The sequence below is a fragment of the Lepisosteus platostomus genome, chromosome 3 (assembly GCF_059453375.1).
Source record: "Lepisosteus platostomus isolate fLepPlt1 chromosome 3, fLepPlt1.hap1, whole genome shotgun sequence".
Classification (NCBI taxonomy): Eukaryota; Metazoa; Chordata; class Actinopteri; order Semionotiformes; family Lepisosteidae; genus Lepisosteus; species Lepisosteus platostomus.
The window spans coordinates 75764949-75791548 of record NC_142613.1 but is presented as its reverse complement, the minus strand read 5'-3'; the positions used below and the strand labels follow the sequence as shown (position 1 = coordinate 75791548).

Sequence of the window (26600 nt, the reverse complement as noted above, 5' to 3'; positions counted from 1 at the left end):
CCCCCTGAATAAATACTTGGTGGAAGCACCTTTTGCTTAAATTACAACCTTGAGTTTGTTTGGATACATCTTTACTAACTTTGCACACCTAAAGGGAGGAATAATTGCCTATCCCATTCAAGCTCAGTCCGTTTGAGACCGTTGATGAACTGCTCTCTTCAAGTCATTCCAAAGATTTTTGATGGGATTTATCGGGGGCTCTGACTAGGCCACACAAGGACATTCACCTTCCAGTCCTTCAGCCACTGTACAGTTGCTTTGGCGGTGTGCTTTGGGTCATTGTCATGTTAAAAGGTGAACAATCTTCACATTTTCAACGCTTTGGCTGAGGGCTTCAGGTTTTCTTCGAGACTTTGCCTGTATTTTGCACCATCCATCTTCCCTTCTAACCTGACAAGTGCCCCAGTCCCAGCTGAAGAGAAACACCCCCACAGCAGGATGCTGCCACCATTGTGCTTTACTGTAGGACGGGTGTTCTTTGGATGTTAAGATGTATTGGGTTTTCGCCAGATGTACCGTTTGCATTCCAGCCAAAAAGTTTGATTTTGGTCTCATCTGACCACAGCACCTTTTGTCACTTGGCCACAGAATCTTTAAGGTGTTTTATAGCAAAACATAAACAAGACTTTATGTGGCTTTTTTTAAGGAGTGGGTTTTTTCTTGCTACCCTCCCATACGGGCCAGATTTGTGGAGCGCTTGTGATATTGTCACATACACTCAAGGTTCGCTCTTTGCCATAAAGGCCTGTAGCTCGTTCAAAGTTGCCATCGGCCTCTTGGTAGCCTCTCTGATCAGTCTCCTTCTTGCTCGGTCGTCCAGTTTGAAGGGATGGCCTGATCTAGGCAAGGTCTGGGTGGTGCAATATGCCTTCCACTTCTTACTGATGGTCTTGACTGTGATCCATGAGATACTTGAAGCCTTTGAAATCTTTTTTATACCCATCTCCTGACTTGTGCCTTCTACAACTTTATCTTGAAGTTCTTTTTGAAAGCACCTTTCCACCCATATTGGATACTTTGCTTTGAAATGCACTTCCAAGCAGTTGAATCCTCTAGAAACAGCTGCTTTTATTCTGGACTAATCAAAAATCACCACAGTTGATCACTGGTGGGAGCCAATTAGTTTGTTGTGTGATCTATAAGGTGATTGGTTATACCTGAGCAAGTTTTCAAATGCAATTGTAAGGGGGGGGGGGGGGGTGTTCACTCATCCAAATAAGGTATTTTACTGTTGTAATATTAATACATTTTCAGAAAGTTTTAGAATTTTATTTTTACTTTGCGGGTTGCGGTGTGTGAATTAAAAAGGAACAAGCCTAATTTAATTTGTTTTCATTTTCAGAGTGTCGTACAAGAAAAGGGTACAAATTGTAAAAGGCGGTGGGGGCTTTCTATGCCCACTGTACTGTATACATACGACTGTGCAATATCCTGGTATACAGTATGTGTTGCTTCCATCGTTGGCTACATGAAAATTTAGGTGGAATGTTTTCTTTTCACAGCGCAAGTCACGGAAGAAGATATGTGTCATTATTGTGGTTCTCACAATAGTTGCGGTGATAATTGGAGTAATCATCTGGGTCTCGGTGAAAAAATAAACATGGTCTGTTTCACATACACTCTACTGAACGCCACGAACAAGTTTTTATTGTGTTGTCTAATTTCACCCTTAAAGATGTTATACTTGATGACCAAACCTGAGAGCCAAAGCTTTCCAAAATCGTCTCATCTGTCTTATCTGATCATTGCTGATACTGTATACTGTACAATACAGACATCTCGTTATATAGTATTCATTGTATCGTAAATAATTTAGCCTTTTTATTAAAACAACACAAAATGTAAATTGGTAATGAAATATTTTTCCTGCTCATTGTTGCTGCATGTGCCATGAGATTAATGAACCCTGTGAACATGGAACAATTCTGAATGTGCCAATCTATCAGCTTAAGCGTCTCAAGAATCTCCGGTGGTTTAGATTACTCTAGATTGTTTATTTTATGGTCAAAATGCGATGTTATGTTAATTTTGTGGAAATTAACAATTTTTCCACAATTTGCCTATTTCTTATCCTAATCCCAAAACTCTAAGGATCTCAGCAGTCCTTTGTGCTAAGCATGTCTTTACTCCCCAACAACATCGTGCATAACCATGCAAATTGGTGCTTGTTGTCATGTGTAGCCAGCTTTCAAGCATGTTATAAACTTTACACAGTGTGCTCACACACAGACCTGAAAGAGGAACTAAATGAAAAAATATATGATGATTAGTTTTTGCACCTGGGCATCGGTTCATGAGCTGGTTTTTGTAACATATTCATAAATGCTGCAGGCTGAATACAAATTTTCCTGTGTAAACGTAACACTAGTCTAGTTATCAAAGGCACAATTAAGAACTATGCTTCCAACTGTTTGCTGTACTTTGCTCCGTCTATGTAAGTAGGTACACATTCCATGTTTTGAATGTCTCTATTAATTAAGAGCTAGTAATAGTAATTATTAAACCATGGATGTGATTAAAATGTTACTATTTTCAACTGTGATTTAAAATGCAAGCTGTTACAATCAAAATAAAATACATTCAAATTGATATATTAAGTGTTGTTTAACTTCATTTTAATACTTGTTCTGGAGCTATTCCTGTTCCCATTGTCTTGATTTTCAAATCATAAGAAATAACTCTGTTATTATGACATGCTAATACATTTTATTTAAGGTCCTTCACCTAAGATCCCCTAACACTTTTGAGTTACCAACACTGGGGCGGAGCAGTGGCACTGTGGCTAAGAATCTGCGCCTGTGGCTGGGAGGTTGCTAGTTCAAATCCCACGGCCGGCAGAGGAATCCTACTCCATTAGGCCCCTGAGCAAGGCCCTTCACCCCAACTGCTCCAGGGGCACCGTCTAAATGGCTGACCCTGTGCTCTGACCTCCAGCTTCTCTCCCTGTCTGTGTGTCTCATGGAGAGAAAGCTGGGGTATGCGAAAAGACAAATTCCTAATACAAGAAATTGTATATGGCTAATAAAGTGATCTGATCTGATCTAAGAGACCTTTGACCTCTGTGTAATCATAAGCAAGCCAATGGACCTTTTGCCTATGGATCTGCATCAGTGGATAAAAATAAAACTACTGATTTCTTAATTGGGAAATTCCTTGTTATACATAGCACTACACAAATTGCATTACAGTATAACCATGATGACTGGGAATTGAAAGGAACAGCATCTGTATTAATAGTAGAACTGGTCATATTTAGCTTCCCATAGAGAATGCTTTTTGTAGGAAGTGCAGTTTTTGGAGGTCCAGTCCATCAGACCAACATCATTCACTAAATGTTCTAAAGCACTTCAAGAGGCAATGCATTTTACTCTTTCAGATACATATTGGCTGATGTTAGTAACAAAGTCTGAGCTGTGATACATCTACAAGCAGACACTGCGTCTAAAGGTAAAAAGATGTTCAGTTGTTTCAAGTAGTACTTGCATTAACACACACTGTGCATTCAGTAAACTAGGATCAGAATCATTAACGCACCCAATTTAAAAAAGGGGTAGTGAAAATTGATACATGAGAAGACTGTCTAATTACTCTTCAGCTAACAGTATCAAAGATAAACATGAAAGGCTGAGGTTATAAGTTTGGAATGCATAAATGACTGAACGTCCCACCTTAGCGCCTTAGGCATTTGGAAGTGCATTTAAAGTATTTCCTTGCTACTTGCTTGTAACAGTAGCAGACATCAGGTTTTACTCTGCTTTTTTTCATTCTTGTTGTGTGTGGACCATCATTATCATGTCAAATGCCAGAACATTCTAAGTATTATTGATGTACCCAATCAAATCTTTTTTTTCAAAGTTGCATATTTTTCCATGCTTGCATTTGCAGATATTTTTGACGATATTTTTAAAAATTATTTGGTGCAAACAGTCCTCAGTTTATCATTAGAGACCAAGTGGAGTATCTGTATCGTATGAGTATAAACAGGACAAAATGTGAGATATAATGGTACATTTCTGCCAGAGAACTACAGTATGAGCTTAACTTAAACTTTGAGCTCTAGTTATCCAGTGTATCAACCAGTTAAATTATGATATTATGATAAATTGTACTTAAAGCTGAGATACATATTTAGTTTGAATAATTGAATTCGGTCAAACATTAACCTTAATATTGCATACATGCAGATGATACACAATTATGTGAACCATTCAGTGATTCTAAGCTAGTTATCTGTAAACAGGGATATGTTTAGGTGTACTGCTTATTATAGTATTGACCATTCCCTATCCCATTGGAAAAGAGACATTTACTGTACAATCACACTTGGTGCATTGTTGGATTGACGGACAATGTTCTATTTTAAGGACAGTTACTGCTTGTTCAGCTCAGCCTGCCTCTTGTATGGTCTAATAGAGTTTGTGTTTAACTTCCGGTCAACCCTGGGAGTCAGCCAAAAGTTGGTGTTCCCACTTTATGTAGCTAAATCAGACACAAGGTACAAACAAATATTGCAGAATTTGAAGATTTAATTTTGTTACATAACACCGTAACAAGCAATAGCTCTGAATGCCTTCAATCTAAACCAGGACTTCTGTTCTGGCACCCCTTTATCTCTCTGTTGCTGGCTACCCTCTCCTCTGTCTTCCCTTTCTCCTCTCTTTCCTTCACTCTGACAACTCACTGAAGCCCAGCAGGTGTGAGCCTAGCCAGTACCTGGATGAGAGACTCCTGGGAAAGCTAAGGCTGCTGCTGGAAGAGGTGTTAGTGGGGCCAGCAGGGGGCGCTCACCCTGCGGTCTGTGAGGTTCCCTAATGCCCCAGTATAGTGATGGGGACACCATACAATAAAAAGGCGCCGTACTTTGGATGAGAAGTAAAACCAAGGTCCTTCATTAAAAATCCCAGGGTGTTTCTCGAAGAGTAGGGGTGTTACCTCAATATCATGGCCAAATTTCCCTGACCTTTACCAATTATGGCCTCCTAATCATCTCCATTTCTGAACTTGCTTCATCACTCTGCTCTCCTCCCCACTGAGAGCTGGTGTGTGGTGAGCAGACTGGCGCACTATGGCTACAGTCGCATCATTCAGGTGGGTGATGCTTATAAGTGGTGAAGAAGGGGAGTCCCCATTATTGTAAAGCGCTTTGAGTGTCCAGAAAACCACTATATAAGTGTAAGGAATTCTTAATTATTATTACTTGTCTGTTTATTCAGTGGTCTTGGACTGTTCATGACTTGTCATCATTTACCAAGAATTAGGCAAGGTAAGTCAAAATATTTCCTTTGGTCAATGTGTTTCAGACCCCCTGCAACTTGGCAAAACACCTCAGTTCCCGCTCCCTACAAACTGCAATGTTGACACTAGCCAGGCGTTGACCACTGTCTCTATATTGTTAAGACACCTCAATTCAAACTTCCAATATCCATTATTCTTAAAAGCTGTTTTTTATTACTGTTTGAGACTCTTTTTATACCATAAAATGATGTATAAGAAGGGTTGCAAAAAAGATGAGGCCGTTTTGCTTTTAGCAGCTAAGTGATCCAAAGGTCTCCTTCAGATGACTTTTTAAGAGAAGCGATAATACCAGCGCAGACAATGTGTTTTATCCCAGTTTTCCACAACCTTTTTTATCTTCTTTTCTGAACTTGTGTTCTTTGGTTCATGTTTCACTCTAGCTTCTGAAGAAACCTGTAACACTCTATGCCAACTTAAAACAGCAAGAGGAAAAGTTAAGCTCACAGCAATAGTCATCGCTATCACCACCAAATATACTGTATGCTCCTCCTTCCTAGGCCTCAGACAACTATAGTGTATACCAGCACAATAATCATCTTCAGCCATCTCTATCCCAACTGCTGAAGCAGCCCAAAGGCTGTAAATCCCACAAAACCCCTCTTCCACATCTTCCTTCACTGAGATACTCTGCCTGTTCTCTGGCCATCCTGCTATCACTCACTTCACCTGCTGCTTATTCTCAGACATCACCACAGTGCTCACCCCCTGACCCACACCACCCCTACTTCCAGTTTCTCCTGCTGCATCTGTCTTCTCACACCCTCATCAAGGTCAAAGGTGCTAGGACATACACTATTAATGTATCTTTTCAGGAGATTAAAAAGTCCACAATTTCACTCCTTCACATCTCCATCTCTACACCCTTGCTTGTAAAAGCTGACATTTCTAAATAGATTTAAAGTTACACTCATAGTATTTTTGATACCTCCTCGGGGTGTTGGGGAAATGTACTTTATTGTGCGTTCCACTGTCAGACGTCACTTAAATCTACAGGTTCCCAACTCAGAAAGTGTTATGACCCTCTGTCTCTATCGAATCTTTGGGAATAATTCTCAACTCCAACTTTACCTCATCTTACCACAACTCAGATTCAGTCACATCAAAAAAATCCTTTCCACTTCTTTTTTTCTCTCACCCTCCTACAAGTGAGCTCCTTTCAGTCACTTCAGTTATGCTATGAGCATCATTATACAGGGGCTCCTTAACATAAAATCAATCATCCTTTCCAGGTTAATCAATTCTGAAATCACACTTCGCATAATGCAGGGTACTAAAAACTGCAAAGGTATCTGATGCGCACTTGCAGTTCAAGACCTCTGTACTGTAATGGAGAGGCTCCTTGCTTTTGAGACGAAAGACATTTTTTTCACTATATGTCCTGAGGTTTGACATCGTTGGCATATCTGTGGCCTGTGACCAGGCTTTTTATTAACGGTCCTGTCCTTATGCAGCTGTGGTGACATACAGTACCTTAGTGTAGGTATACAGTACCTCTCTGTATTCCTACAGTCTCTAACCAGAACATCCACACATCTGTGGACCATATACAGTACCTGGCTTCCTCTAACCTAAGGGATTACATATGTTTTGAGACAAGAACCTGCCTGATGGTATTAGGTGCACCTCCAACAGCAGAGTGATTATGTTTCCCCTCCTTGGGAAGACTCTCAACTACACTTAAACTAGGACTTGAGGCTATAAATGTCCAACCAGGGATGATTTGTTGAGTACTCAACTTGCTCCACTTTACTATTAACTCATTAAAAGAGCTCTAAGCCCTTCACTTGTGGATTCCTAGGCTCAGTTATCAGTATGTTACATTTCCCCTTCAGTAAACTAAAACAATCTCCTGTCTCACTTCTTTGTGCACCTCAGTAACCTCCTCTGAGGTTATTTTGGTCCCTGCTGGACACTACTCAGCCACATGCCGAGAAACGAGGGATATGCTTGCTCCTTAGTAACAAAATTTGAAGTTTTCCCTTCCCTTCTCACTCTCAACAGGCTTGCCTACTGCCACATCCTTAGCCCTTTGCTCACTTATTTGGACTGCCAGCACACAAACGGCCACAAGCTGCCTACAGGGAAATGAATGAACTACCCCTGCTCCAACTCCCTCCTGCATTAGGGAATGCCAAACGTCCATTGTAGGGAATTAAGTCTTAGCTTCCGCCTTAACCATGATTGCCATGACTCTTGCTATCTAGCACTCTTGTAAACCTACAGTAAGACAGTTTAACACCTAACCATCGATGCTAAGATGGATCCCCCTTGATAGCTGTTTTTCTCTTGCAATTGGGCTACAAACCTCAGCTCTTGCCTATCCTGGAAGTCTTGTGAAAGCTAATCTTTGTTCATCTCCCTCTTCAGGATTTAGTTATATCCTGAACAAAGTCCATACCATATCCAGACATATCCAGCTAATATAGTCCATGATCCTCCGTCCCCTGTCCAGTCTGTCTCTCTTGTGTAAGAATTTGTTATACAGTAGCTGTGCTTACCTTGAACATAATATCAGCCATAACCAAACATGTGTTTCTCTTTTCTCAAACTGCCTACGGAGTTTGTAACCTTTCACGTTCATGTTTTCCCTGATGGAAATCCTTGATCTATTCATTCCCTCCCCAGGGAATCTCTTTAAATCCCCTCTGGGATTTATAACCAATTGATCTTTAGCCAGTTACCTGGCCCAGGATTTAGAACCGCATTAATGTTATGTTTGCAGGGTATAAGGGTGGGAACTCTAACCTGGTATCTAGTAGCAGGATCATCTTTCTCTTGGTTAATCCCATTTGGCCAGAACCATGCTACCTTATCAGTGGCCTGACACCACCACAACCGAATCAACCGAAGCAGTCTGGGCTATCCCAAACCCTCCAACCGTGTGCCTGTTTCTCTAGGAAACTCTGAGTGGCTGAATAAAATTATGATGAAAGCAATCGGGAGCTTCTGGCACTGAAGTTAGCCTTGGAGGAATGGAGACACTTCCTGGAGAGAGCTGCTCATCCTTTCCTTGTATTCACTGATCACACAAATCTAGCCTACATTGAAGGAGCTAAGCGGCTGAATTTGAGGTAGGAGGGAGGGGTTCTGTTTTTTTCATGATCTGATGAGAAATGATTGATCTCTTTTAACTCAGTCAAAACAATTGAGGTACCAAGATAAGCGGACTTACTCTCCAAGATACATAAAAACGAAAAGCCTTTGAGAAACTGTTAACATTTGTTGCTATCAAGTCAGACATCTGAGCTATGTCATTTGGAATAAAAGGAGGACAATTCAGAGTTGATGTCTCAAAGCCAGAAAATGATTCAGTCTGCTGCCATGTGAATAGTAGTTTTGTCTAACCTTATGTATAAAGCAATCTGCCCCCCATCTGAGCAAAGGCTTGAGTTATTTCTTAGTGATATCGTATTCAAACTGTGTCAAAGAAAGAACTTTTAGAGTGTGTTCACGGAGAATTAATTTAGATTGCAATTATTTAATTTAATGCACATTGTGTTTGTAGTCATTATTAGGAAATAGTATAACAATTCTCCTGACAAAGCGTTTATTGCATTCATTACCTAAAAGCACTGATAGATAAAACACGGAAAGATAAACTTATTGACTCTTGAATCTTATTATTTAATGATTCTAAAAAAACATAATAATCTCCAAGCAATACTTATTTTTATGGACAGAGTGCAGAGGCGAACGTCATCTTCATAGCAGTACATGAGAGGCTAAATACCATCAAGGTGTATTTATAAGTTTGTGATCTTGATTATTGGTAGCAAGGTTCTCAAGAGGGAGGTTTTGTAGTTCCCATTCAGATTTTGCCTTTGCAAGAAGTTTACTCAATACCGGTAGCAAACAAACCATGTATACAGAGGTCAATACTTTCTGGGAACCTGTGCTTTCCAGCACAGGAGAGATTGTTCGTTCAAGATAACGTAGTGTCCATTGTGTCCATAAAACACACCTCTAGCCTCCCTATGCAAGGAGCTTAGCAGCCCAGTTGAGTTTACAGATAAGGTTCACGTAGAAGTCTACAGGTAGTTTAGACTTTTGTTTATGTTTTGGTGTTTTGGTTATTGTACCTTCTAATTAAAAGAGCAGTCAGTTTGTCAGAACCTGCTACCCTCTCACATACCATTATAATGAAACTGAAGTGTAGATTATCAAGAAAAGCAAAAAAAATGTAAAATGGAAAAAACCCCACTCACTCAAATCTCCCACATTCATGCACACTGAAGATACTTGCTGCCAACCAACAAATCAATACTGAGCAACAAAAAATACTGCAACAAATTCACCAAGGTATTATCAGGAAAATCATTTTTGTATCAGGTGTACTGACATTTTACTGAACAGACATAAGTAAATTCATAATGATAATAATAATAATAATAACAACAATAATAACATAACTTTATTAACCCTTTACAATTTCTTGCATTAGGAATTATCTTTTCGCATACCCCAGCTTGCTCTCCTTGAGACACACAGACACACAGATAGGGAGAGAGCCTGGGGTCAGAGCGCAGGGTCTGCCATTGTACGGCGCCCCTGGGGCAGTTGGGTTAAGGGCCTTGCTCAGGGGTCCAATGGAGTAGGATTCCTCTGCCGGCTGCTTACATTCGTTATCAATGGTGGTGTTTGTTGTGAAAGCCACAGGTTAGTGTCACATCTCCAAACATTGCTGTGTGCCAGCTTGTAGACTCTTTTGTGATTCTGTCTCATTCTCTTTTCAGATGCTAGACTAAAAGCCTGTTCACTGGTCTTAAATTCGTACGTCATCTTGGTGTCACGAACCGCATTCCCAGGAGCACCTCTCACCCCCCACACCCGCGCACTAACCACTCGATCCTCATTCCTCACGCTCTTCCCTGTTTATACCCTCTCACTCCGCTCACTAGTGAGAATTACCCTGGGCTTTCTCCGGTGCGCACTACTACGCTCGACCTGATTTCTGGCTACCCAACCTTGTTTCCGCCTCGCTCCTCGTTTTGGATTTGGATACTCTCAACCTGACTCTTGTGATACCCGACCTAGTTCTTCTACCTCGACTTCAACTTTTGCACTTTAGCTTTGGGATTTGGATGCCAATCCCTAGCTACTACCTACAGTACAGTCTCAGCGCCGCATTAGGTCCAGCCAGGTGCTCCTAACGTCTCCTAACATCCCTGACACTTGGTTCATGCCACAGATAATCCATTGTGCTTAAGTCTGGCAACAAGAGTATGCATAGTCTTTTGAGATGAAAACTGGTTCTGATCATCCGTATCTACATATACTAAAACTCTTCCCTTGGAGGAGGAGGTCCCATTAGGCAGAGACTTCTGTGGAAGATGTTCCAACAAAGTAATGAAATAGCAAGAGATGAGTAGCCAGTTAAAGAAGACCAGTTTATTATATTAGTTATAAATTCAGCTGTGTCACTCATCTTCTTCCAACATGGAAGAAGCAACACATTGTGAGTTCCACTTCTCTTCAGATTCAAAGCACCAGCAATTTAGTCTTACCTAAATGTCAAAACCTAATCTTTGAAAACTGAAATCTTCAAAAACTGAAAAATGGTGTTTATGAGCACAAAAGAGACCAGAAGTAATGAAGAGACAACTGTTTTTTTTTTTTCATTTATGAGGAAAGCTTTATTTCCTTTTAGTCCCCACCAGACAGTGCCTGTATCTGTCTGATTTAAAGAAACAGTTCTCACAATTGTGTATCAGGTTTAGAGAGCAGACTGTGTCTTGAAGGGTCTTTGGTATTTAGAAACCAGCACTATCACAATACGTACTGTAATCTGCCATGTTTCCATGAGATTAAAGTAATGTTGGTCTAACTTTGAGGGGACAAGTGAGGATAGAGTTTTGGACTGTAGGAGGTCTTGTGTGTTTATCTAAAGTGTTTATGTGTTGTAAAAAATATTTGACTTTTAATATTTTAAATTTGTGCCTCCTCATTACTCTGCCCTCTCTCTCTGCCATCAGAAAGAATCCAAGTGTTCTTGATCAGTTTCCATTCTGGAATATAGGATGTTTTTATTTTTTATATTTATTAAACACCCCGCCCTGCCCACCTAAAGTATAGATATTTTATTAGTCATAACAGATTATAGGTACCTACTGTAGCTTGACTTTATAACTTTACCAAATATTACTGGTAGTACTGTACAGTATGTCACAAATACTGTAAAAACCTAACACGTGGCTGAAGTTATTTCTAAAATAAAGTGATACCAAAAGTTCTAAATTATTATTATTATTATTATTATTATTATTATTATTATTATTATTATTATTAGGATTATTAAGACTACTCCTAGTAATACTATTATTACTTTTATGAGCCACTCTAAAATTATCAGTGTCAAGATATTTGATGAAAATGTATGTGCAGGGTACCCGCTGACATTTCGGTTTTAACTAATGCAAGCGCTCCTCTTTGAAACCCAAGAAGAAAGAAACGACAGATCATACCGTAATACAAAAACAAAAAACAACACAAAAGCCATTTGAAGAAAAAAATGACCATAGAGTTGAGAGCAGGACGTGTCGCTGCAGATCAGAAAGCACTTGCACAAGTTTCGACAGTCTCGATGGGAGGATGAGATGGTTGTTTCTAGTGAGCTGTGCTGCTAGATCGTTTTTTGCCGGATCGCTCGCTTTCAGTGCTGCTTGCCAGCTAGAAACGGTCAATCAGGATCTGCAGCATTTACAGTACATTCGTTTCCTGGGAAATCAAGATTTAAAAATCAGTGTTTTAACACGTGAATGCTGGAAGTGATTTAAGTGAAAGGATCCAGCATGGCACTGCCAAACTGCTCTCCTGCCCTTACTTGTATCGTCATTTTTGGATTTTACCCGTCGTTTTGCACCAAAGGAGGTTTCTGGCATTCGACAGTGTTGGATGATCAGGGGAAATACCACATGAAATGGAAACATAATGAAAGCAGAATTACCTTTGAAATTGAAGTGGAAACTAGAGGCTATATTGGATTCGGACTATCTCCCAATGGAGCAATGGCGTTATCAGACATTGTAATTGGTGGAGTGGAGCTTGGGAAACCTTATATACAGGTATGAAAATGAACGTCCTTCTTTGTAATACACACCTTTTATGATTAGACTTGCATCACAGAATCTTCTCTGTAATGAATCCCAGGTGCTCTAAGCCAGTTGCCAGTTTTGATTTGTACAAAATGTGAAAGTTTTAAAAATGCACAGTTGTTTTTCAATATCCTGCGTCTTTAATGATTAATAGCGTTTATTTGCTCTTTAACCGCCTGCAATATGTCGCAAGCCTTCTGCTATAATAATTTGTTTTAAACTCAATTCTAAACAGAAACCTTTATGCTTTACGAACAGCCGAAAGTGTGGTGAGAAGGGCTACTGTCAGTAAAACTAAAACAAAGCTAAAACATCGATTCGGAAATTGACTTCTGAAATCCGCAACGTGATCAAATAGTGCCGCTATGCTGAATGTTAACTTTTAATGTCATTAAAGGCGTGTGGGTCAATAGTCAGGAAAAACGTAACACTTTAGTTTCCACTCTTGGAATAAATTTCAGAATGAGATTGATTGATATTTATTAGTAGGGAAGGTTAGTTTTGCATTTTTTATGATTTTCAGTTCTGTCTCGTTAAAACATTTCAGGAAAAGTTCTTGAACACTGGTTCTTTTTTTAATTGAACGTGTTTCTGATTATCTTTCAGTTTTACTTCGAAATCTGTACTAATACACGCATAGTATTGTGAATTTAATAAGCATAACTGCAAATTAAATGGTGCTGCGAACATATTTCAATGTAGGACTCTCATAGTTTCTTTTACTGCATTAGGAATACGGCGGAGCGTTGAGGGTATCACTGGATCACATTGAAAGTATTTGGAGGAGCAGAATGAAAAGATAAGATAAAAACCCATAGAAAACGATGTTTTCTGACTTTCATCAAGGAGTAGCTGTGTAATAGAATTCTGGCTATAATAATCATTGCGACAAAAAAAAAAACATACCGTATCAGGGGAATGTTACATGGTTAAACATTGTGTATACTCTATTTTGAATGTGTAAGGCCACTAGTTCCTTTAGTTATTAAGTTATGAAATTGTGTAACAGGTGTCACTGTATGGGCTCAGCACTCCACAGTGGCTCCAGTTACCATTCACACCTACTGTATTATTACAAATAACTACTTGACCATCAGGAAAAAGAGAAGTCACAAAAGGTCATTAAGTGAAGAGAAATATACATTGTTATACATTTTCTAAAAAAAAACATGGGTGCACAATGTGATGGCCTGTGACTTCAGGATCACTACAAATTTAATTACAAATAGACAATGACCTATTTGCCAAAGTTAATTAAAATCAATAATGCAATGCATTATAACTCAATATAATGTTCTACTGCAGTACGTATTGCATTAAATCATTGTATATTTTGTTAATCCATGGTAGCCTACACATATTAGTGTTCAAAATGTAATCAACCATTTTCTCCAAACTCAAGAAGTACACTTCAAAATGCACAGAAGCATTTAAATAAAAAATTCACTGCAAAGTACAACGATGTCTCCTGGTTGTGTTTTTGTTCTTGCCCTTTAAGCATCATGTTTGTTTTATGATGAGTAAGACTCTAGTCTTACTGATAAATGGCCTGTAGCCAAACCACCCAGATGAATGATTTTGTCAGACCCCATGAACCAGGCGTGGCAGTGCCTGTTCATGAAGTTCCTGGGGCTGACAGTAGCAGAAGATCAGACATTGCAGATAGGAAACAGGAAAATCACAGCAATTCCATACTAATGTAAAAGGTGTACTAAGATGAAGATGCATCCTTCTAGATCAGGGATGTACATCTCATGTCTAAGAGAGATGCATTGTCTGCAAAGTTGCAACCTATGTCCTAGAACGACATTATAGGCGAAATCCAGATTAACACATATCAAGCAAAATGTACCAAACTGCAGTTCAGAATGAATGAACATAAACTCCAAAATATCTTTGTAATGCCACACTGACAATCTCAAAAATCAGTCCTCTCAGTGTTGCCTCTTAAACTTCTAATGTAATACAAGAAGGAGAGATACTTGTAGCGGCATATTCTGATACTGTACCTCTAACCCATTGAAATGTCTGTGTGTACTCTAAAACATCTTTGTTGTCATACTTTGGGCTCAGAACAATGCAAGGCAAAGGTAGATTCCTGAGTCAATAAGCACCAATATTCTGCATTTCTCGATTTTATTTTGGAAGTTCCTTGATTATTAAAAAGCGTATACTGTAGCTACTTCTTACTTACGGAGTACTTGTATATAAATATCTGTCACGATGTTTACTTTTCTTGTGAAAAAAAAATAGAATATAGTGTTGCAGTGCAGGTCAATTTGATATCTCATGATAAATTAACTTTTTAAAACATTTTGTTCTGGATTCAAACAATTACATAGTGCTATGATTGTCATATAGTATAAAGTTGCTAGTAATTCTCTCATGGCAGGTGATCTGGGTGCACTTAATTCTCTTACTCCCCTGTCTGACACTGTAATCAAATCATCATACTTGCCTGGTCAAATGATTGTTGAAGTTTTACTTTGCTGAGCACTGTCATTTTATTACTCTTGATGGTTTTAGTTCTGAGGTTGGAGTGGCTACATCTGGTGTTCCACAGGGCTCAATACTGGTCCCTCTGCTGTTTTGTTTTACTTATGCATTTCCTTTTTTCCAAATACTGAAATTACATGGACTGGAATATAATTTCTGTGCAGATGATACCGAAATCTAGATCCACACTAGACTGATATTGAGGTAGAAATTTCCAGTTCTCTCTGATTGGTCATCCTAATTGCATCCTAATTGGGGTTATTGGTTTCCTCCCTTCTGTTACAGTAAATCAAACCATTGCTTTGATGGGACTGTGCATTTTTTTATTGCAAAGTGAATGTTTTGAAGGTAATTTTGGTGATGATGGTGGCTATGCATTTTATGATTTAGTCAGTATTTCATCTGTTTACTTTCGTGCCCACTTTTTAGTGAGTAACAGGTCTTTTTGTTTGTTAACATCATCATCCCAAAAGAACAATACAAAAGAACTCATTGTCAACATTGTTTTTAAACCCAGCTTGATATAAGGGCTCTTAACGATTGATTTTTTCATATATGTCTATGTGATTTTTCTTATGTTCTTTTTACAGTACAATATTGTTAAAGTGCTTTGAGATCATATTTTATATATTTTAAAGGTACTATATAAAAATAAAGTTCAACTAAAGCTTACATTGATATATTAAATAAAGTTTAAAGTTCATTATTATGATAAGATAGATGAACAAATATTAGTAGTGGTATCTAATTTAGACAATGCTATTGTATAATACGGTCATCCGACGGCTCAGAAATATACCAAGCTGTGATCTCATCACATGTCAGAACATAATGTCAAAGGTAAGTCCCATGCTGCAAAATTAAAAAAAAAACATTTTTTTCCGATCGAGCCTTACTGTATGTATATACTGTATGTAGCTTTTTTATAATGGATAGCTACTGTATTTAGGTAGTGCATACAAAGAGTGAGTAGAGTTATTTTCTTACTATACTGTATATACATACTGTACAGTATGAGTGCTAGAGTATGTCTGCTTTTACTTCTTCTATTCCTTGTCAAGACTGGCATGGACTTCCACACAGGGTTTTGCATAGGTTTTGTCCAGTAGGATTCATCAATACATATTTGGTTAACACCCCCAGTTAGCACTGTTTTGTTTTCCGAATAAAAGTTCGTATTTGAAGATTTAAACATTCTTGGTGGATGCCAGACTTAAACAGCTTCTTATGAGTCAATGCCCATATGAGGTAAAGTATGAGCTGCCAGAATTGAGGGGTGGGAGTTGCCACAGACATCTGATTGGGTTAAAGGTGGATTTGAGATTCGAGGTGACTCCATGTGCTGTAAAGAAGGGGAAAGGAAAAGGAAGGTGATGAAAAACCTCTGTGAAGTTCTGTTGCTGAATAAGTTACTTTTGATACTCAACACTTTTGTCATTTCCTGAAAGGGTTTATAGCAGTCTCGCCGCGGACGTAAAGGGATCAGGATCGGAAATGCTACATGAACCCGGACAGCACAAGAGAAGCTTAGAGTAATTAAATCAGTGGTAAAATATAATTTATCGAAATGTTTAATAAATTGCACAAAGACAAAATAGCAATTTAATTTGGCTCCAGGGTGGGAATTAATGCGAAGTTTTAAGTTATCACCACCCTTTTAACAATGAAAATACTCAGCACCAGATGCAATAAAAAGAACAAACATAACCACAGAGCCTTTTGAAGGTTTTATTTGTCTCTGTATACATGTATCACCCATGTGGGTCCTGCTGTTCAGATGTGGAAGACGTAGGTCCCCACCTATTTGTGTAGCATTCTGCAGTCCTGTAGGAAGAAAGGGGTTAAAGAAATGTAATGAACAATATTTCATATTATTTCAAAAGCATTTGTTTTGAAATAATATCGTTTCAAAATGATAAAATTCCCTAGAGGGAGTCTGTCGTGTTTCATTTGTAATATTTTCAACAGGACTATTTTGTAAGCACGAGCAGACAACTCCGCAAAGACGATCAGCAGAATTACCATCTGGAGTACGCAATGGAGAATAATACACACACTGTCCTGGCTTTCAGCAGAGACCTCCACACATGTGACAGAAATGACAAGCCCATTACGGTATGTGCTTGAAAAGGCTGCTTAATAACCCTGCACAACACAGCCAGTGAGCAATCAAACGGTTTAATTTTTTTCAGTGACTAAAAACATTGGAGCAAACCCTGCTTTGGGGGCAAATATATCACAATTAATCTGACATTAAAGAAGAAATATAAGACTTGGGCATGTCCATCAGTTATGAATCAAAGGAAATCTTGTCATCAAAAACACTGCTAAAATACCTGTTCACTAAGTTAGAAATAGCAGCTTTAATCACTGCTTGTGTTCTTCATAACCAGGAGAGCACTGTGAGAGTGATATGGGCCTATCACACTGAGGATTGTGGAGCTGCTGGACCACAATACCATGGAGTAAACAGGGGAAGGAAGAGCCTGCGGTTACTCAACCCTGGGGGTCATACAGCTGCCCCCTCTGAGACGGCTTCCTTTGACTTAAGAAACCTTAATGTAAGTAGAAATTGCTGGGATCAGCTGAACTGAAAAGGGTCCAAAACCTTTTAACTCCAAAGGGTGTATGGCTTTTAAATTACACATGTAGGCTGTGATGTTCCTATCATCTCACAACCTCTTTTAATTCAAATTCTTTGACATTTTCCAAAGACAACCAGGTGCATTTCACCTCAGTCTTTGAAAGGCAAGTACAAGCAAAAAGGTCATGATAACCATGAATGGGTATTAATGGAAACGCTTTGATTATTAAATATTTGTGTAATGTCAAAAGCAAAAATAGAATATTACTTTAATTTTCTTACACAGATATACATTTCTAAATGCTGCACTAATCTACCTCTGATCTGATAGTTTTATCACCAAAGAACTCACTAATCTCTTCCCGGAGGCTGTTATGCTATTACTATCTATTTTTGTCGGGATTTGTGAGAAACTAGAAGCAGTCGAATTTAAAGGGATAGAACTTGCCCCGAAAAAACAGACAGGGATAGAAAGAAATTGCACAATTTAAAACCAAAACCATGTAAAGGAAACTATCTGAAAAAGTGATGGTGACATAAATTACTGAATATTATGTTTTGTCTTTTTTACTAATTTCAATGTTGACATTTCAATAAAACAGGTTCCAGTGCCTTTTAAGGATACAACCTACTGGTGCCAGTTGTTTAAATTCCCAGAACTTGACAGAAAACATCATGTCATCAGAGTAAGTGAAGAATGTTTATTTTTTCCAGTTTCAGAGTCAACAAGCCTACACTATTACATATTTCCATCCTTATTTAATAGTCCATAAACCAAGCTTAATTGCCTCAGTTATGCATGGTGGGTAGGACCGCTATTGATTATGGGAACATCTCAACTGGGATGGATGGGAGAAATGGCACGCTGTGTCGGATGCCACTGGAGAAGGGAGGGTGACCTATTGCCATTGCTGCTTGGGCCCCAGCTTGGATGTCTGAAGGAGCAAAAGCAACAGGGGCAGCAAGGGCTGGGATGAGCTGTGGATTCGAGCCTGCAGGGGTGGCTGTGTTCCCAGAAAGACTAAGGATGGGGAAGGGAAAGAGGCAAAACACTTAAAGACATTGTTGGGGCCAAAGGCATCTAATGCTGAAAAGCGAGCGAAAAAGTTATAAATGGAGGTGGAAAAGGCACCGTGTACTTTATCAGGCAGGAACTGCAGGAGGGACGAGAGAGAGAGAAAAGATAGGTATAAAGAGCTAGAAAGAAGGTGGGATAGAGGGGTGTGGTTGCACTTTAGCTCCATGAAGATGCCTTGTCAGGATCAGGGATCCTGAGGAAGGAGATCAGCATGGTTGGATTTGCTTGGACATTACTGTAGATGCAAGCTGACAAGTCATTGAGCAGCTGCAAAGGTTACGAATGGACTTCTAGATTGGGATCTGTGGAAGTTGGTGTGACAGGACCGACCACTGGGAGAGCTGTGATATGGCAGCAGCAATAGCAGTTTGTACTTTGAGTTTTAGGCAGCACTGATGTAGTGATATCAAGGATAATGTGGCTTTTGTAAAAGGCTTCAGTTGTGTGGCTTCATAAGGTCACAGGAGAGCCACAGATTGATTTCCCTTGATCAGAGAGTCACGGAGAGCTGCACGGAGGGTACAATGCCTTGAAGAATTCTGCATTTTGTTCCTTTTAAGCTGGAGATCATGACTCTTTGAAGAAGCAATCAATATTTGGTATATGCACAACCTATTCCACATATTTAAAGCAAAAAACAAAAAGAAATAAGTAAAAAGATAATATTAAAGAAAAATGGAGAAGTCACAATACCACAAGTATTCAGACACTTTGATGTGGCAAACCAAACAAAACTCTACTATTTATTTGAGCTTAGTGATGTCAACTATTAAGAAGTGGAAGGTACCCAGACACTGCCTAGATACTGAGTAGCTAGACAAAGAGGAAACTGGTTAGGAATGCCAATGGTGAATATGAAAGTGTTATAGTGAGTTCAGTGCCAAAATGGGAAAAATGTCCATGGGTCAGCCATATCCCGATTGCTCTACAATGTAGCTGGTATGGAACTGAGAAAGAAAACATCTCAAATCCTTCATGAGGTTTGCAATACTGCTCCTGATACTACAAATACTGTATGTTACAAAAGGCTTTATGGTCAAAGAGAAAAAGGGAACTTTGTGGTCTAAATCCACAGCATTACATCTGGGGCAGACCCAATAAATTGACTCAGACTTCATCACTTAGTTAACACTATCCTTCTCGTCAAGCATGGTGGTGCCAGCATTATGTTAGAGTTCTGCTTCTCATCTAGTCAGGACTGTTGGGAACACTGATAGAGAAAAGCACTGGAATATCTTAGAGCAGGGGTGCCCAACCTTTCTTAATGTAAGATCTACTTTTTCATTTGCCAGACCAGCGTGATCTACCAGTGTGAATTTGAAGCTCTGATATAGGAAAAACCGACTGTGGGCACATCAGTACAATAACGATACCCATCACTAAAATGACAGCAAATTAAAGCAAGTGACTCATGTTACAGTGAACAAGTAATGTCCCCCATTTTAGAAAAAAGAATATCCTACCTTAATGTGAGCACTGGCACAGAGAAGTTTACTTGAGAACACTTGTAATTTTTTTTAACATGGTGCTGATCATGCCAATTACATTTTTATTTTATCCCTGCAGCTCGACATTCAGTTCATTCAGTCTGTGAGGAATGCTAAATCCAGAAGCCACTGGTCATCCTCTAATTGGTCATATTCATCATGTTTAGACGACTTGAGAAACTATTTGATTTCGGGCGACAGCTGTCTGAACCGCGCCAAAAATGTTTGTTTTTGAAATCTCCTAACAGCCAAGTCAGCAGCCTCAGCAAACGCTTTTTGTATTACTTCTTGATCCCTGAATGACTTCTTGTCTATGGCCAGCAGCCATGTCACTCTGCAACTCACCACTGGCAACCCACTGAAGCTAAGCAGGTGTGAGCCTGGTCAGTACCTGGATGGGAGACCTCCTGGGAAAAACTAAGGCTGCTGCTGGAAGAGGTGTTAGTGGGGCCAGCAGGGGGCGGTCTATGTGGGTCCTAATGCCCCAGTATAGTGACGGGGACACTATACTGTAAACAGGCGCTGTCCTTCGGATGAGACATAAAACCGATGTCCTGACTCTCTGTGGTCATTAAAAATCCCAGGGCGTTTCTCGAAAAGAGTAGGGGTGTAACCCCGGCGTCCTGGCCAAATTTCCCATTGGCCTTTACCATGGCCTCCTAATAATCTCCATCTATGAATTGGCTTCATTTCTCTGCTCTCCTCAACACTGAGAGCTGATGTGTGGTGAGCGTTCTGGCGCACTATGGCGGATGCTTCTTGTCTATGGCCAGCGGTGGATGCTGCACAGTGGTGGTGGTGGAGGGGAGACCCCATTACCTGTAAAGCGCTTTGAGTGGAGTGTCCAGAAAAGCACTATATAAGTGTAAGCAATTATTATTATTATTATTGTGTTGAGCCAGGACGTGGAACAATGCGATGATTGCCGCTTTCCGTCTTGCATTAGGCCTCGTGAAAACCGAATGCTGCTGGCTGAGATTTAAATTTTTCCAATTTTCTTTTCCGTAACTCACTATTAGTCCACATCATATGTTTTGTGTGCAGTTTTGAAATGTTGTTTTATATTTCCTTTTTTGGCATAGACGCTAGCATTGCAGATTTGAATGCAAAAGTACAAAAGAAAATCATGCTCCCATTCCTTGTGGTAACGGTACGTTTTCAGCCTCTTTGCTTCATTTTCGCTCAAACACTACAACTATCAAATAGGCAATCAAACTTATCAAACTGTTGGCGATTTTATCCAGTCTGTTTCACTCCACTATGCACTGTAGCAAATGTGGGGTTCGTGCTGCAATAACCAAGAGACCATTCTTGGGCAGCGCACACAACACTATTTACGGAGCTCCTGTAGCCTTTTTTCCAGTGTCAGCCAGCACTTTTCCAACCTGTTCGACAAGGGTTAAACACACACAAGGGCAGTTAAATGTATGACATTACATGCACAGATCTGAATGAATCTTTAGGGGATCGAAAAAAGTAACATTCTTGCAACTGATCGACCGACAAGCACTCCGGGATCGACTGGTCGATCGCGATTGACTGGTTGGGCACCCCTGTCTTAGAGGAAAGCCAGCTAAAGTGGGACAGAATTTTCTTTTTAGCCAGAAAATAATCCAAAACCGAAGGAGAAAGGAACAATGGAGTGGACTCATGATAAGAAAGCAAAAATAGCCTACAGTAGTGAGGCCCAGTTAAAATCCTGACCTGAATCCTATGAAGAATCTAAAGAAAAACCTAAAAGCCGCAGTTCATAGATGATCTCCAAGAAACTTGAGTGAGCTTGAGCACATCCGTCAGGAAGAATGTGATAAAACTACACCAAACCATTCTGTAACGTTTCTTATCGAGACTAACTGATTGGTGCCAAGTGTACGTCCATTGAATATTGAGTTCACAGGTTTACATACCAACATACAGTAATTCGGCTTTTTCATTTTAATTTGTTGAAGATTTTTCATTAAAATTTTTTGAAGAACCCTTACTTATACCATAAGACGTCTTCAATTGAAGCATTCAAACTTTGAATTAAAGACATTAAGTTTAAAAAATGGAATGCATCACTTTGTCACAAAATGGGACACCTTAGGAAGCATCTGAATATTGCAAGACAGTATGGCAAGAACAAGCATAAAATGGTAACATGCATAAAGAAACTTGCAAAAGAGTGAGCAAGAATAACATTTTAAAAATTTGTATGTCTAAGTGGAAGTGGCTAAGATTTATGACCTCCATAAATTCCACATAATAGGAGGAACTTAAGATAAAATGGGAAAAAAACAGAAACTCCAAAACTCTGTAAAATTTTACAAAATCTAAAATGTAGCTTGTTAGTTTTAAGACATAAAGGAGAAACGTATATGCATTATATACATATATGAAAGTGTACAGTATGGGCATTTTAAAAAGTGAAGAACACATAGAAAGTGTTTTCTTTAATTTCTATTCCATTCCATTTCCATTATACCTAGTTTTACATTTAGGTATAAATTTGAGATTCAGATACAATGAAAATATGCAAAAATAATTTTCGTATATGGGTAATAAAATACTGAGAAGCAATAAAACCATCATTGACATAATCTTAAGGAATGTCATACAATAAAGCCCGAGGGCACTTTTGTCACCAGCAGTTTATGAACAACAGCTGGTGACATCCTTCTTCCAACATCAGTGACAGCTCATTTTCCAACATGACAATGCTGTCAGGATTACCAGATACTATATTCACAATCACCAAATAGAAAACCATCTGAACACTTAATTACTTTATTTTATATAGTACCTGTAAAAGCAATTATCTTGAAGTGCTTTACAAAAGCAGAGAAACCAAAAATCCTTATTCATACATTCATACAGTACATGCATGTCAACAAACAGTGCATTAGCCATAGTAAACCAGAATATGCTGAACGAAGGTCAGGTGTGTAAGAGTAAATTGATAACATATCAGTAAGATACTTTGGAGATAAGCCATGTAGTCTTGAACACAAGCAGAAAGGTTTGAAAATCAACTTGAAACCTAACAGACCATTGCAAGGACTCCAAGATGGGAGAGATGTGATTACTTCCACATGACCTGTTCGGCAGCTAGGAGTCTAGCATATAAAAACTGAGCATATGTGTAACTTGTTAAGTGTAGTTTTAGATAATTCTGCAAAAATGGAGCATTAAAATAATCCAACCTTGCAGAATTAAACCCCTGAAAAAGTGTTTTTATCTATCCAATGGAAAACGAAAACATTTAGGTGGAGTTTTGTTGTGTTCAACTGCAAACAGTCTCAGTGACAGACAATCTCAAGTTGCATTTTCAAGTTGTTGCAGGCATCATTGAGCAGCTCACCATGTTCAGTTCATATGAGCCTCCTTTGTCAATTAATGCCATTTAGGTTTCAAGGATTTATCAGGCAGAAGGTGGTCACACCCATAACTAGGTATCAGTTACTGCTACATAGTTTCATGACTACTGTTGGAGTCAGTCCATATCAGTGCTGGTTGTGGTTGTTCCTTATGTTTATAAGATTGCTAAACTGAATCAAACATTATAAAGTGCCTTCCAAAAGTATTCAGACCCTTTAAATGTTTTCAAATGTTGCTGGATTATAAATGATACTTAAACATCTTTTTCCAATCAGTATTTTTATTGCAAACTCATATGCTCAAACAGAATTTGTTTAAAGACAAAAAGAGTTATTTGATATCTTAAGGAAAGTCAGAAACTGAAATATTCTGCTTAGCTCCAGTATTCAGACCTCGGTGCTCTGTTCACACAGTTGAAAATATCCCTAATGAATTGCCATTGTGTTATCATTGGCCTCTGCCTGTGCACCATTGAGGTACTGTCACATTTACTGGATAAAACCCCTGTCTGTTTAAGGATCATCGGTCAGGCAGTGAATCAGAGTCAGAAACATTTATTTGCCAAGTACAAGATATACAAGGAATTTCTCTTGGTGTAGGTGTTGACATAAATTAGATAAAAGTAACAAAAAATAAATCTACAGATAAAAACAAAGTTCAGTGATATGTATAATTTAAAAGTATATACAGTTGAGTAATAAAATGTATGGTAATACTGCATATATTTACAGAAAGCATTGGTAGTATGTGCCGTTAAATGAAAATGTACAACTGATCACAGAGGAGAGATGAGAGAAGTAAGCCACTTTATTGGCCATCTACAATTTCTTGTATTAGGAATTTGTCTTTTCGCATACCCCAGCTTGCTCTTCATGAGACACACAGGCAGGGAGAGAAGCTGGGGGTCAGAGCACAGGGTCAGCCATTTATACGGCACCCCTGGAGCAGTTGGGGTGAAGGGCCTTGCTTAGGGGCCCAATGGAGTAGGATTCCTCTGCCAGCTGAGGGATTTGAACCAGCAACCTTCCAGCCACAGCCACAGATCCTTAGCCACTGTGCCACCCCTCGGGGGGGGGATAAAAAAGTGTCCTTGTTTATAAGAGTTATGGCCTGAGGGAAGAAGCTGTGCAGCTGTCGGTTAGTTCCAGTTTTTAGGGCTCTCCATCTTGGCCTCCGCTGAGAGGGAACACGCTGGAAGAGAGAGTGGCCAGGGTGTGAGGGGTCAGCCATGATTTTCCCCGCCCTCCTTCTCATCCTAGACGAGTATAGATCTGTGTGTGGGGGGGGGAGCTGGCGGCCGATGGTTTTCTCTGCACGTCGCACAATGCTCTATAATTTCCGCTTTGAGTGTGATGATGCAGAGCCAAACCAAACAGAACTAGAGGATGTAAGTAGAATTAGCCTAGCAGCGCTTGTGACAGCCCAAATTTCTTAAGATGTCTCAAAAAATGCATGCACTGTTGGGTCCTCTTGGAAATTGTGGTGATGTTCCTGTCCCATTTAAGGTCCTGTTGGATGACAGTTCCTAAAAAATGGTAAGACTCTGCTCTGCTAGCCGTGAAACCATGTATTTCCAAAGGAAGGAGAGGGGTGGGCTTCTTCCTGAAATCAATGACCATCTCCACAGTTTTTTGTGTATTCAGCTGCACGTTGTTGACTCCATACCATGACACCAGGCAGTTTACTTCCTCCCAGTATGTGGATTCGTCACCGTTTGAGATAAGACCAACCAGAGTGGTGTCATCTGCAGAATTGAGAAGTTTGACAGATTCGCTGTTAGATGTACAGTCATTGGTGTAAAGTGAGTAGATTGTGGGAAAAAGCACATAGCCCTGCAGAGAGCCAGTATTGAGAAGGATGGGGTCCGAAATGTGGTCACCCACCCTGACGTGCTGTATTTCTGTTGGTTAAGAAGTCGTGGATCCAATGGTAGACGGGATGGGAAACATTGAGCTACCTTAGTTTATCCAGAAGTAGATCAGGGATGATAGTGTTGAAAGCAGAGCTAAAGTCTACAAACAAAATACAGGCATAAGTGTGAGAGCTGTCCAGGTGCTGCAGGATGTAATGCAGAGCCAAATTGATGGCATTGTCATCGTTAACTCTGTAGGCCAACTGCAGTGAGTCCTGAAAGGCACCAGTCATGATTTTGAGGTGATGCAGAATGAGTCTCTCGAAGCACTTCATGACGACAGAGGTTAAAGAAACCGGAATTGAAGGAAGGGTTATGAAAATGAAGACTAAGAGCTTTCGAGGAAGTTGGAGCTAAACTGGTAAAAATGCACACATTAAGAAAACGATTCAAAAACTGTCAAAGTGTTTGGATATCCCAGTGAGCACTGTTGGCTCAGTAATCAAGGAGTGGAAGTTGTGTCATACCACCCAGCCACTGCCTAAAAAAGGCCATTCATCAAAACTCAGCATGCGAACAAGAAGAAGGCTTGTGAGGGAAGCCAATGAGAGGCCAACAATCACTTGGAAACACCTACAGATTACAGGGGCTGAGAGTGGAGGAAAGGCGCATCTACTGTATCAGCCATATCAAGAGCTCTGCCTAACACTGGCCTGTATGGGAAGGTGCAAGAAAAAAGTTGTTACTCAAAAAGAACCATCTCAAAGCCCATCTGGAGTTTGCCAGATGGCACAAGAGTAATCCTGGTAAGATTTGGGAAATGTTTTTGTGATCAAATGAGACCAAGATAAAGTTTTTTGGCCAAAATTCGAAAGCATTATGTGTGGTGCAAACCTAACACGATCCCTACAGTAAAGTATGGTGGTGGCAGCATCAGGCTTCTCATCAGCAGGGACTGGGAATCTTGTTAAAATTGAAGGAAAATGGGTGAAGCAAAGTACAGGGAAATAGTGCAAAGGAACTAGTTTCAGTCTTCTAAAAAAACTGAAGCTTTGGAAAATATTCACCTTTCAGTAGGACAATGATCCCAAGCCCAGGACCAAATCAATATTGGAGTGGCTGATGATTAAAAAGGTGAATGTCCTTTGGTGGCTCAGTTCTGACCTCAACCCCATTTAGAATCTGTGTCATGATTTGAAAATTGCAATCCATAAGAGTTGTCCAAGAAACTTGAATGAGCTGAATCAAATCTCCCAAGAGGGTGAAAATCACTCCTAACCAGTGTGCAAAGCTGGTAGACACCTACCCCAGAAGCCCTAAAGCTGTTATTGCTGCAAATTACGGCTCTACTAAATATTAA

At 39.6% G+C, this 26600-nt stretch overlaps 2 protein-coding genes across 2 annotated transcripts in view; both read left to right on the top strand.

Moving 5' to 3' along the window:
• stx7l (syntaxin 7-like) overlaps nucleotides 1-2589 on the top strand; it is a 37589-nt gene extending 35000 nt beyond the window's left edge. Inside the window, exon 10 of the mRNA XM_088626859.1 lies at nucleotides 1503-2589. Coding sequence (XP_088482985.1) covers nucleotides 1503-1598 — 96 coding nt within the window. The 3' untranslated portion in view covers nucleotides 1599-2589. The remainder of the gene's footprint in view (nucleotides 1-1502) is intronic.
• A 9151-nt stretch (nucleotides 2590-11740) lies between these two features.
• Nucleotides 11741-26600, top strand: part of moxd1 (monooxygenase, DBH-like 1) — a 49432-nt gene continuing 34572 nt past the window's right edge. Inside the window, exons 1-4 of the mRNA XM_088626858.1 lie at nucleotides 11741-12356; nucleotides 16851-16997; nucleotides 17276-17443; nucleotides 18069-18152. Of these exons, the coding sequence (XP_088482984.1) occupies nucleotides 12084-12356; nucleotides 16851-16997; nucleotides 17276-17443; nucleotides 18069-18152 (672 nt within the window). The 5' untranslated portion in view covers nucleotides 11741-12083. The remainder of the gene's footprint in view (nucleotides 12357-16850; nucleotides 16998-17275; nucleotides 17444-18068; nucleotides 18153-26600) is intronic.